The 13,661-nt window shown below is 43.5% G+C and overlaps 2 protein-coding genes across 5 annotated transcripts in view; one reads left to right on the top strand and one right to left on the bottom strand.

Moving 5' to 3' along the window:
• SNX25 (sorting nexin 25) overlaps positions 1-10,700 on the top strand; it is a 308,205-nt gene extending 297,505 nt beyond the window's left edge. For both annotated transcript variants that reach the window (XM_073642554.1, XM_073642545.1), the window contains exons 17-19: positions 5,008-5,189; positions 8,091-8,191; positions 10,089-10,700. In XM_073642554.1, the coding sequence (XP_073498655.1) occupies positions 5,008-5,189; positions 8,091-8,191; positions 10,089-10,184 (379 nt within the window). In that variant the 3' untranslated portion in view covers positions 10,185-10,700. The remainder of the gene's footprint in view (positions 1-5,007; positions 5,190-8,090; positions 8,192-10,088) is intronic.
• The window catches only part of LRP2BP (LRP2 binding protein), a 32,627-nt gene continuing 29,215 nt past the window's right edge, over positions 10,250-13,661 (bottom strand). For all 3 annotated transcript variants that reach the window (XM_073642566.1, XM_073642562.1, XM_073642575.1), the window contains exon 9: positions 10,250-11,033. In XM_073642566.1, coding sequence (XP_073498667.1) covers positions 10,968-11,033 — 66 coding nt within the window. In that variant the 3' untranslated portion in view covers positions 10,250-10,967. The remainder of the gene's footprint in view (positions 11,034-13,661) is intronic.

The following is a 13,661-nucleotide window of genomic DNA, read 5'->3' as shown; positions in this document are numbered from 1 at the left end:
AAAGCATGACCCACTGTGGCTCACCGATGGCTGGAGAACCCACTACTTAGCCCCCCCTCTATTCAGTTAGGGAGAGCCTATTGAAGTCACATTTCCATGATGTTCAAAACCAATAGACCTCTGTATACTATCGCCATTTTTTTTTTTTAGCTCTGTAGAGTCTTTGCTGTGCTTAAAGGGGTTGTCCACCTCTGGGGAAAATTTTTTCTCTTAAATGTATACAATTTGGACTAAAAATCAGTTTTGCATTTGGATTTCATTAAAAATTGTGCACCGTTGGCCTATAGCCCGCTGTATTACACTATCTATTGCTGGCTGCCGGCCCCATCATCATTATTTTAACAGATCTGTTGGAGACATAATTTTGCGGCACTTACTATTATACAGGTATGTCCGGTTCTCCTCCTGCTGTCCTGTCCATACAGTGACTGCTAGTGGAGGAGCACGTACACATGTATGTCCCGTAAATGTGACGTCACGGACACCACTCGCCTCCCAATGTGAAAGTAAACCGTCAAATTACACCTTTAAGTAACATGTCATACAACAAGAACATATGGTACACACATCAGAACATCTCACTTTAGGCATCAGATAATTGCAGCAAACACATCAAATAAGCACAATGCTCACGGCTGACATATTAGACAGAAGCACAACGCACATGTGACACAAGTAATGCATACACACTAGACACATAGTCATGAGAAAAACTAAGTACACCATCTGGGCAGCAAAGTGGCTCAGTAGTTAGCACTGCAGCTTTGCATTGCTGGGTTCAAATCCCACCAACGACAACATCTGCAAGGCGTTTGTATGTTCTCCACGTGTTTGCGTCGGTTCTCCGGTTTCCTCCCACACTCCAAAGACATACTGATAGGGAATGTAGATTGTGAGCCCCAATGGGGGCAGTGATGATGATGTCTGTAATGTGCTGGGGAATATGATGGCGCTATATACAGTTGAAACCAGAAGTTTACATACACTATATAAAAAGACACATCTGCATGTTTTTGTCAATATCTGACAAGAAATAAGAATAAACTTTTCCCGTTTTCGGTCAGTTAGGATTACCATAATTTTTAATGTTTGCCAAATGCCAGAATAATGAGAGATAGAGAATGTTTTAAGGCATTTTTATTACTTACTGCAAAGTCAAAAGTTTACATACATTTCATTAATATTTGGTACCATTGCCCTTAAACTGAATGACTTGGGCCAAACATTTGAGATATCCTTCCACAAGCTTCTCTCACAATAGTTGGTCGGAATTTGGGCCCATTCCTCCTGACAAAACTGGTGTAACTGATCCAGGTTTGTAGGTCGCCTTGCTCGCATCTGCCTTTTCATCTTTGCCCATAAATTTTCAATAGGATTGAGATAAGGGCTTTGTGATGGCCACTCCAAAACATTGCCTCTGTTATCCTTAAAGCGCACCTGTCAACAGGATTGTGCTCAGTAAACTACATACACTGTCAGGTGGACGACATTACACTGATTAATATGATACCTTAGTTGATGAAATCCGTGCTGTGGTTCTTGTGTAATCTGAGCACAATCCTGCTGACAGGTGCGCCTTAAGCCACTTTGTTACCATTTTGGCAGTATGCTTCGGGTCATTGTCCATTTGTAAGACCCACTTCCGCCCAAGCTTTAACTTTCTGGCTGATGTCTTGAGATGTTGCTTCAGTATTACCACATAGTCTTCTTTTCTCATGATGCCATCTATTTTGTGAAGTGCACCAGTCATTCCTGCAGCAAAACAACCCCACAACATGATGCTACCATGATGCTACCATCCCTGTGTTTCACAGTTGGAATGGTGTTCTTAGGCTTCCAAGCTTCTCCCATTTTCCTCCAAACGTAACGATGGTCATTATGCCCAAAACAAAAAGTTCAATTTTCGTTTCGTCAGATCACAGGACATGTCTCCAAAAATTAAGGTCTTTGTTCCTGTGTGCATTTGCCAACATTAATCTAGCTTTTTTATGTTTCTTTCGGAGTAATGGCTTCTTCCAGGCAGAGTGGCCTTTCAGCCCATGTTGATACAGTACTCGTTTCACTGTGGATATTGACACAATCTTACCAGCTTCCATCATGTTCACAAGGTCTTTTGCTTTTGTCCTTGGGTTGATATGCACATGTCGGACCAAAGCACGTTCACCTCTGGGACACAGAACCCGTCTCCTTCCTCAGCGGTATGATGGCTGGACATTACCATCTTGTTTGCACTAGCGTATAATTGTTTGTACAGATGAACGAGGCACCTTCATGTATCTTGAAATTGTACCCAAGGATGAGCCAGACTTGTGCAAGTCCACAATGCTCTTCCTGATATCTTGGCTGATTTCTTTAGACATTCACATGATGCTACACAAAGAAGCAGTGTGTTTCAGGTGTGCATTAAAATACAACCACACTAACTCAGATGTTGCCAAAAATACAATCAGAAGCTTCCAAACACATGACCTCATCATATGGGTAGTTCAGAATTGTTTAAAAGCATAGTAACCTTAGAGTATGTAAACTTTTATCTTTGCAGTAAGTAATAAAAATGCCTTAAAACATCCTCTCTCATTATTCTGCCATATGGCAAATATTAAAAATTATGGTAATCCTAATTGACCTAAAACGGGAAAGGTTTATTCTGATTTCATGTCAGATATTGAGAAAAACATGCATATGTGTCTTTTTATATAGAGAATGTAAACTTCTGGTTTCAATTGTAAGTATGCATAATAAATAAGATATAAAAAAACATCTGGTTCTTAGAAAGTCTTAAAATTAGGTGAATACAACAAGTCAGATGACAAATTACAGTGTCTATGTATTTACTAAAAACTGGGCCAAAATGTAGAAGCAGAGTGTGAAAATATATTTACAGCTCATGGATCAATAGCTTGTGGAACCACCTTTGGCAGTAATAACTTGGAGTATTCGTTTTTTTAATGACTTTCAGTCTCCCACGTTGGAGGGATTTTGACCCACTCGTCTTTACAATGCTTTGCACTGAGGTTTGTAAGTATTGGTTTATGCACAGCTCACCAAAGGTCCTGCCACACCTTTTCAATTGGGTTGAGGTCTGGGTCATTGCAACACCTAGCATTTTTTTTGTTTTTAAACCATTCTGATGGAGATTTGCTGGTGTGCTTGGCTCTATTGTCCTGTTGCATTACCTAGTTTAAGCCAAGCCTTAGCTTGTGGATATGTCTTCACATTTCAGCTCATGGTACTGTCAATGACTGGCAGATGCCCAGGTCTTGTGGCTACAAAACAATTTCAAATCATCAACCCTCCACCACCGTGCTTAACAATTGATATGAGATGTTTGCTCTGATTTGCTATTTTGATTTTTGCCAAAAGTAGTACAGGGCATTATGGCCAAACCTCTCCACTGTGGTCTCGAATATCCATAGAACGTTGGTCCAGAAGCCTTGTGGTTTGTTCAGATGCAACTGTGCTGACATGTTCTCCTTAGAACGAAGAGGCTTTCTTCTGGCAACTGTTCCAAAACCACCTGTACTTGTTAGTTTTTTCCTAGTTGTACCGTCATGAACTTGAGCATTGCTTGGTCTGAGTTTGGCATGAGTTTGCTGTGACGTCTACTCCTGGAAAGATCGTCAATTGTCTTGAATGTTTTATGCTTGTGAATAATCTTTTTTATTGTAGAATCATGAACCCCAAATTGTTTGCTTGGAAATGACCTTATAACTCTTCCCTGATTGATGGGCAGCAACATATGTTTCTATGAGAACATTGCTGATTTCTTTCCTCCTTTGCTGGTCTAGAGCATTTAGGAGTGTGTTAACACAATGCAAATTGCCAAAACTGCTGCTTTTAGAGAAGTGGTCACATTTGTTGATTAATAATTAAGGACATTTGATTAGCAGAATCTGACTGCTACTTACCCCCGTATTTTCTGCATTTTGGCCTAGTTTTTGTTACATAAATTACACAGTTCAATTTGTCATGTGTTGTTCATCTGAGGTTGTATTTACTTACCGTAGTCTTAAGACCTTCTACGGATCTGATTTTTTTTTTTTAGAATGTCCTGAAGCATACAACCATAAAATTAACCAAACACCCAGTATGTGCAGTTATTAATGCACAAACCACATTATAATCATGTCACAAAGTTATGTCACTCATATTGTTATAAATACTTACCATAGTACTGATCTCTAACAAGCTTCATGTTGCGGATGGAAATCCCTGTGCTGTCTATTTAAACCCCTCTTCAGTGTAAATGGAAATCTAAACTTGCTCGGGCCTTATGCTACCTAATGCTACCGATCTATTCCTTCTTAAAATATATTTGTGGCTGGTTCACCTATCCTCTTTGACCCTGTGCAAGCGCCGCTTACTCTCTTTGACTTAGTGCTGCCTCCCCCCTCTGTGACTTAGTGCTGCCTCCCCCCAACTGTCCTTGTAGGCTCCCCCTACCCTCTGTGACCCCGTGAAGACCCTCTTTAACCTAGTGCTGCCTCACCCCAACTCTCTTTGCAGGCTCCCCCTACCCTCTGTGACCCTGTGCAGGCCTCCTTACCCTCTTTGACCTTGTGCAGCCTCTCCCCAGCCCTCCTTGCTGGCTCCCCCTTCCCTCTGTGACCCCGTGCAGGCCCCATTACCCTCTTTGACCTTGTGGAGCCTCCCCCCCCAACATTCCTTGCAGGCTCCCCCTACCCTCTTTGACCTTGTGCAGCCTCCCCCCAACCCTCCTTGCAGGCTCCCCTTACCCTTTGTGACCCTGTATAGCCCACCACCACTCTCTGTAGCTGCCCAGGTTGGGTTCCTGCTCCTGGGATACAGTGTAACAATACCACTGACTCCTATCTGCTGCATGAGCAATTAATATTCATGTGTTCTCTTCTGGACAAAGCAGAAACTGTGATTGACCCCTAAAACTGCTGTTATTCCACCAGAAAATACTTTCTAAGTAAGCAGTCTGCAAATTGTTATTGTTTGCTGTAATTTCAATGGTTGATTTATGGGTCTTTTTCCACGCAGACAGATCCGAGACACAGTCAATTGGATTTTCAGTGAGCAGATGCTGGTGTACTATATCAATGTGTTCAGAGATGCATTCTGGCCTAATGGAAAATTGGCTTCTCCGAAAACCTCAAGAACAGAGCTGCAGTGTCAGGAAACAAAACATAAAGCACAGCAAAAACTACTTGAAAACATCCCCGGTGAGCTCACGCCTATGGTGGTCATGTTAGATCGGGGCTCTGATCGGTAATTGTACTGGAAATCTGTAGACTGTGGCGGCCATTGCTTCTTATACCGTAATGTACTTGTCAGGAGAAAAGGTGTTCAGGCATATGCTGAGAGCTGGATGACATACAGACATTGTGTAAATCTGGTGCCAACAGGTGACATCACAGGTGGTGTACGGGTAACATGCAATCAGTGCTGTAGGACAAATATTACAAACTAGATGGTGGCCCGATTCTAACGCATCGGGTATTCTAGAATATGTATGTGGCTGACCGGGCGCAATCAGCAGAACGTTGTTTAAATTTGGCGCCAAAATCGGATTGGTCGCGGCCGGCAACCGCGACTAATCATCAAAACGGTGTTTAAATTTGGCGGCAATATCGGTGATTGGTCACGGATGGCGGCCGCGACCAATCAGCGAACTGTGTTACTTAAATTTGGCGATAAAATCGACCAATCAGCAGAGCGTTGTTTAAATTTGGCGCCAACCTCGCCGATTGGTCGCGGTCGGCCGGCGGCCACGACCAAAGAGCAGAGCGGTGTTTAAATTTAGCGCCAATCTCGCTGATTGATCGCGGTGGCCAACCGCGACCAATCAGCAGAGCGGCGTTTAAATGTGCCGCCCATCTCGCTCATTGGTCGCGGCTGGCCACCACGACCAATGAGCAGAGCGGCGTTTAAATGTGCCGCCCATCTCGCTGATTGGTCGCGGTGGCCGGCCACGATTAATCAGCAGAGCGGCGTTTAAATTTGCCGCCCATCTCGCTGATTGGTCACGGTGGCTGGCCGCGATTAATCAGCAGAGCGGCGTTTAAATTTGCCGCCCATCTCGCTGATTGGTCGCTGCCGGCCACCGCGACCAATGAGCGAGATGGGCGGCAAATTTAAATGCCGCTCTGCTAATTGGTCGCGGCCGGCCGGCCACCGCGACCAATCAGCAGAGCGGCGTTTAAATTTGCCGCCCATCTCGCTGATTGGTCGCGGCCGGCCACCGCGACCAATCAGCGTCGTATTAGTGTGGGCCCGGGAGCGGCGCTGCTTGTGCGGCTCCGTATTAGCGAGGACCGGGGAGCGGCGCTGCCTGTGCGGCTCCTTCTGCTGCGAGAAGCCGGGAGATGACCGGCGGCGCCGCTCCCCGGTCCTCCGTTCACACTTGATGTCGGGAGATCAGCGAGCCAAGCCGCTGACCTTCCGACGTTAGCCGCATGGAGGTCAGCAGCGCCGGTCGGGGTAGTTGTGCTGCTAGCGCCGCTCATCTCCCCGCTGCATCGCCGCTGACCTCCGTCCGCCAGATGAGCCGCTACTGGCCGCCATCTTTTTTCAGAAATCCCGCGGCGCTGATTGGCCGCTGCCGGACCAATGAGCGACGCGGGATTTCCAAGACAGACAGACAGACAGACAGACGGGATAAGACAATTATATAGTAGATTAGTAAAGGGAAGAATGGAGTGCCCCATCCTTACTACCAGCGGGGGCGTAATCCTGCCCCATGGGGAGGCTCATACATCCCTGGAACTGTGTGCACCAGGCCCTACAATGTGGTCTTGATGGCTACCAAGTCTAGAAACTAGTTGCCTAGTCCTGATTTATGTGCAGTCACTCATGCCCTAGATGATGTATATTACACTTACCGTGCATATAAAAATTACCTATAAAATTTTGGGCATCTAAACCAGTCCCAGCTCTAAATTATAGATATCGCCTCAACCAGGACAAGTGAAGCAAAGGATTTGCTCAGATGTGTTTTCCCCTTGTACACCCTTTAATATTGTGTGTATCCATTAATATATTTATCCTAACGAGTTTTATTAGTGGCATAGACGTGTGAATGTTGATGAGAATTAAGGCATTAATTCAATCATCAGTATCTAATAACTAAAATAATGCACAATGATATTGGTGCACTAAAGAAATTGTAGGACAAATGAGCGCATATTCTTTATAAATGTGTATTAAAGGGAATCTGTCACCCACCAGGTTTTTTGGATATAATCTGAGAACAGCATGATGTAGGGACAGAGACCCTGATTCCAGTGGTGTGTCACTTGCTGGTCTGCTGGCTGTCACTTTAATACAATCGCTATTTTCTCTGCTGCAGAGCTCTGAATGCTGAGCTCTGTGTAACCTCGCAAACACCACTGTTTGGCTGCTTTCTGTTAATATAAAGTGTACACAGAAAGCTGCAAATAAGTGGTGGGGTAGGGTTACACAGTGCAGGACTACATGGCACCAGACAAAGTCCTGTAGTGATAATTTACTGCTGATAAAATGATTTTATTGAAACACACAGCCCAATAAGTGACACATCCCTGGAATCAGGGTCTCTGCCCCTACATCATACTGCTCTGGGATTAGAGAGCAAAAGCCTACAGACAGATTCCTTTTAATGAAGGAAAATCTAGTTTGATATTTTATGCTATTATAGTGGTGATAGTACCAGCATGCTGCTATGGAGGATGCACGATTCAATCCTAGAATACCTGCTAATATCAGATCTTAACACACACGGCTCAGGGACGGGAGAAACTGGATAGAAAGGTTGTGTTCTCCACTAAATGGCCAAATTCAGTCCTTGGTGAAATTAGTCAGAAAACATCAGAAGCCTTCACTCTCTAGAACTACCAATGAGCCTTTATTATACTATGGATGGATGATGGACCTCTGTATCTGACGTTATAAGGATATACAAGGAGTCTCTTCTCCGGGAACCCTGATGGGTTTAATATGAATTAATAGGTTAAGTGGCAGCTAATGTCACTTCCATCTCCTATGAGAAATAAAGGCACAAATTATTTCCAGTGACGAGTGCCTCTGACCATGCATCCTGGCACGGAGACTATGGTGATATATAATGCACATTTCTTGTCTTACAGATGCGCTCCAGAACCTGGTCGGACAGCAGAATGCCCGGCATGGGATCATAAAAATATTCAATGCACTCCAAGAAAACCGAGCCAATAAACACCTGCTCTATGTAAGCCATAGCGTGACTGCTCCAATCATTGCCTTCAGCGTGTGTCACCCCCAGTCCTTGTATGTAAGACCTCAGCGCTATCCCTATATGTTGGAGGGAGATCAGCAGGGGTAAAGCTAAGCGATGGGATATAGGGAGAAGACGTGGTCCACACACCAAGCCTTACAATTAATGTCTTATTGTCTAGCAGGATCATGAGCTGAAATGCTACAAATGGGTTGAATGGGTTGTTTAGGATTACAGAAAGTGTTTTACCTTCTTCCAAATACAGATCCAGATCTGTCGACAGGCTGGGGGGAATAGTAGCTCAGCCCCATTCACGTTAATGTCCTGTAGTAAAGATGCAATGTCAGAAAAAACCTACGGATGAAGGTGGCTGTTTGTTAGAAAGCTACCATATCTTGCCTCCCAGGCCAAAGTTGTTTGACCGCTCTCCGTGCTGTGTCTTCCTGTGGTCACATGACAGCTGATTGGCTGCAGCCTTCTCTTTACCGCCAGAGCAGAAGTGCACTCAGATGGAATAGCCAATCAGTGGGTGTGTGACCTTGTCACATGACTGCTATGAGCGCAAAGATGGGGGGCTACGGAAGCGATCTGCGAAGTATACTAATTTTTTGCCACATAGATGATATCAAGAAGGGGTTGTCCAGTAGGCAGCCCCTTTAAATCTTGAACATCCCCTTCTATATTTGTTGAATTTCCATCAAGCGGAGCTTAACAAAATACAACCATAGCAAAGACGAAGGTGCCGTGCCTTGTTTCAGCCACATGAAGCTGTGAATCATCCCTCTGTATGGCTGCTGGGTGGATTTCTGTGTCCCCCACTGCCTTCTGCCTCACCATACTTAGCTTTATTCACCTGGAGCACATATTGCTGTGACACCTAGAGATATATACTGTACGCTGTCTGAAGACCGGGAACTGCACCAGGATGACATAGAGCCATCCAAGTTCAGGGCCCAATGTAACAGAACAGTGGATCACAGTGCAAGAAAGAGCATTTCAGATCTACGGGTCTTGGTAAATTTTTACTTTATATTAATTGTGGGACCAAGATATACACTTAAATGGAACCTGACCGTTGATACAAGCATGTATCCGGTACGGACTGTATGATCTCAGCCAGTTATGTTTGACTCTGAAATGCTGCAAAGTTCAAGAGACACACATACTTTAAAAGTCGCCAGGGACCGAGCCGTGCTGGAGACTAGTCGGACTGGCGGGACTAGTCACTTCCCTGGAGTGACTGGAGAGGGAGAGGCCTGAGAGTCACTGGCAGTGGAGGGACGTAGCCTGCAGGAACCCATCTGTCTGACTAGTCAGCTAGGCGGCTTTTAAAGTGCCTTTCTCTCAGAATCAAACATACATGACTGAAATCATATAGTCACCATACACGGGCAGTGTGTATCAACTGTCAGGTTCCCTTTTAAAGGGTTAATCACAAAATAACAAGTTATCCCCTATACGTCAGTTAAGAGAGAACTTGCTGATCATTGGGGGTCTCACCTCTGGGATCCTCAGTGGTCCAGAGAGTGGGAACTACAACCATCTTGAATGGAGTGGAAGTGCCCCTGCTTGACATCAACTCCATTCCCTGTCATTGGGACTGCAGGAAATAGCAGCATACAGCTCCCCCATCTTTAAGTCCCATAGCCAATGAATGCGGCCCAGTCATATGGAGCAACATACATGCCTCCTCATCTGTGGGTTACTGGTGCTTTGTGTGGGTGGGGGACTATATCCCCACCAATCTAACATTATCTAGGGATAGATAATGTATATTTTCTGATTATTTTATATATATATATATATAATCATTTTTATGCCATATTGTTGCTGTATGAAATAGGGCGCAGTCATCCCATGCCTAATAACCTTTCTGTATCTCTCCGTTCAGGTATTGCTCGAGGTGCTTCTAGTAGAGTTGTGTCCAGAATTAAGGACTCATTTAGAGCAGCTGAAAGCTGGACCAGCGTGTGACGGCACAAAGTGACCACTACTCCTAATGTCTGTGGACCCACAGACATGCTAATTACTTTCCTCTTTTCCGTAGAGGGCCGACTGAGGACTACTGTTTCTCCTGTGTCTTTATTTTATGTGGTATTTACAGACGGAGGAGGCTGTTACTATAGAAATTATAGAAGATAATGCTGCATTGATATGGGTTTTATTTATGAAATGTTATTTGGTTACCGTTCTCTCTAGAATGCGCCCCGCACTGTGACGGGGACATCTAACCTGTTCAGTGGCACGATGGGCGCTGGACGGGCGCCACGTTCACAGAGTTGTTATGTAAGATAGTGGTGAGACAAAACTGAATGTTGTACAGATCATTTCCTCATTGAGGATCTTGAACATTCCTTTATTATTTCTGGTGTATTGAAGAATGTTTTGTGCAATACTTTATGTAATGTAATTGTGAATATTTTATTCTTGATTGCTTTTATTTTTACCAAAGACTGCCCATTATTTAAACTATTTGTAAGCAATAAATAAAAAAATGAACTCATTTCTGTTTACCCGCTACGTTGATGACTGCAATTATCTGTACAAAAAGAAAACTAACTTTGTAACCGAGGAAAACCCATTCACATATGAGATGAAAGTAAGGAGGAAAACACTTTGCTCCATGGGTGAATTTAATATTGTTCAGATTTCACATTGACAAATCGTTGTGGCTGGACACCAGATAGTGGAGACGGAGCAGCCAGGTTTAGTTTGCAGGACGCTGTAAGTACCGTGTGACTGTGCCCATAGGGTGTGACGCGACGGCCTGCTACACCTTTCCGTGTATCACATCACATTGGAGATCACTCGTTACATCGGAATCAATGCAAAAAGCCTGAAAAATAGGATTTCTTATGAATTACATTTTATATCGCTGAACATGAAGACTGGATGGGTCATGATGGTATGAGGTTACTGCTGAACATAATTCCGAGTATGAGCTCGCTTTCTCAGCTACAGGTGCTTCTCACAAAATTAGAACATCATCAAAAAGTTAATTTATTTCAGTTCTCCAATACAAAAAGTGAAACTCATATTATATAGAGTCATTACAAACAGAGTGATCTATTTCAAATGTTTGTTTCTGTTAATGTTGATGATTATGGCTTACAGCCAATGAAAACACAAGTCATTATCTCAGTAAATTAGAATAATTGACAAAAAACACCTGCAAAGGCTTCCTAAGCATTTTAAAAGGTCCCTTAGTCTGTTTCAGTAGGCTCCACAATCAAGGGGAAGACTGACTGACTTGACAGATGTCCAGAAGGCAGTCATTGACACACTCCACACAGAGGGTAAGCCACAAAATGTCATTGCTAAAGAAGCTGTCTGTTCACAGAGTGCTGTATCCAAGCATATTAATGGAAAGTTGAGTGGAAGAAAAAGTGTGGTAGAAAAAGGTGCACAAGCAACCGGGATAACCGCAGCCATGAAAGGATTGTTAAGAAAAGGCCATTCAAAAATTTGGGGGAGATTCACAAGGCGTGGACAGCTGCTGAGTCATTGCTTCAAGAGGCACCACACACAGACGTATCCAGGACATGGGCTACAAGTGTCACATTCCTTGTGTCAAGCCACTCATGACCAATAGACAACGCCAGAAGCGTCTTACCTGGGCCAAGGAGAAAAAGACCTGGACTGTTCCTTAGTGATCCAAGGTGTTTTCAGATGAAAGTTAATTTTGCATTTCATTTGGAAATCAAGTTCCCAGAGTCTGGAATAAGAGTGGAGAGGCCACAATCCAAGCTGCTTGAGGTCTAGTGTGAAGTTTCCACAATCAGTGATGGTTTGAGGAGCCATGTCATCTGCTGGTGTAGGTCCACTATGTTTTATCAAGACCAAAGTCAGCGCAGCCGTCTACCAGGAAATTTTATAGCACTTCATGCTTCCCTCTGTCGACAAGCTTTTTGGAGATGGAAATGTCATTCTCCAGCAGGACTTGGCCCCTGTCCACACTGCCAAAAGTACCAATACCTGGTTTAAAAACAACAGTATCGCTGTGCTTGATTGGCCAGCAAACTCACCTGACATTAACCCCATAGAGAATCTACGGGGTATTATCTAGAGGAAGATGAGACACCAGACCCAACAATGCAGACAAGCTGAAGGCTGCTATCAAAGCAACCTGGGCTTCCATAACACCTCAGCAGAGCCACAGGCTGATTGCCTCCATGCCCCGCCACATTGATGCAGTAATTGATGCAAAAGGAGCCCCGACCAAGTATTGACTGCATTTATTATTATTTATTATTATAGCGTCATTTATTCCATGTCGCTTTTACATGTCAAAAGGGGTATACATAGCAAATACAAGTACAATAATCTTGAACACAATGTGACAGTGACTGGTACAGGAGGAGCGAGGACCCTGCCCGCGAGGGCTCACAAGCTACAAGATTTACTGAACATACATTTCAGTAGGCCAACATTACAGATTTTAAAAACCTTTTTCAAGCTGTTATAAAATATTCTAATTTACTGAGATAATGACTTTTGTGTTTTCATTGGCTGTAAGCCATAATCATCAACATTAACAGAAATAAACACTTGAAGTAGATCACTCTGTTTGTAATGACTCTATATAATATATGAGTTTCACTTTTTGTATTGAAGAACTGAAATAAATTAACTTTTTGACGATATTCTAATTTTGTGAGAAGCACCTGTATCTACGAGCATTCCCATAGGCCTAGTCATAAATAACTATCTTCCATTGTCCAGATGACTAAGGCTTCATTCTCACTGAACGTTTGAGGTTCTTGACAGAAAGAAGGGCCTAGGGTGCAGCATTATCCATGTTGTGAAAAACCCTAGAAACCTGAAGAATCAAATGATCTCTATCAGTTTCCACGAAAGAACATTTTTTTATTTATTTAAGGTTTTGGAACAGAAACTCCTGAGTGGAAACGCTTGAAAACCTCCTAAAAACCTCAAAACTCTTAAAAAAAAACAAAACAAAAAAAAACCTTGATGTTTCTGTTCTGGAAACTGCAAAAAAACTGTAGATTTATTTTTGCTTCTGTTCTATTTCAGTGTTATTCACTAACCTTACTACCCTTAGACCGTTCATTACACAGAACCACAGTGGCCGTTACTGAACACAGTAAATAGCTGCTTTGTGGATTGAATTGCAAGTTCCTTACTGATACTCAAATGGGGGGAAAAACCTTCTGATATTTGAACCCTTAGGCCCTGTTCAGACGGCAGTATTTCACAGTCATACAGACTGCAATCCACTGCCTGACTGAGTGTCCCAACCTGAACTCAGTCAGCCATGAAGCTGTAAGGTCGGGTTATGTGAGCCGTGGTCAGTCCGTGCATTGTAGTCCATAAACAGACCATGAAATACGGCCGTCTGAATCCGGCCATAAGCTGAACTTGCAAAAGTGTAATAAAAGTTAATTTGGTGTGTTTTCCAGCCACAAGAGACATGAACATTTAGGCAAAAACGTCCTACTTTTAG

The sequence above is a fragment of the Phyllobates terribilis genome, unplaced genomic scaffold (genome assembly GCF_046119375.1).
Source record: "Phyllobates terribilis strain yellow unplaced genomic scaffold, ASM4611937v1 Scaffold_1__5_contigs__length_1240528914, whole genome shotgun sequence".
NCBI classification, from domain to species: domain Eukaryota; kingdom Metazoa; phylum Chordata; class Amphibia; order Anura; family Dendrobatidae; genus Phyllobates; species Phyllobates terribilis.
The sequence above is the reverse complement of the archived record's forward strand: the minus strand, read 5'-3'. Positions and strand labels throughout refer to the sequence as shown.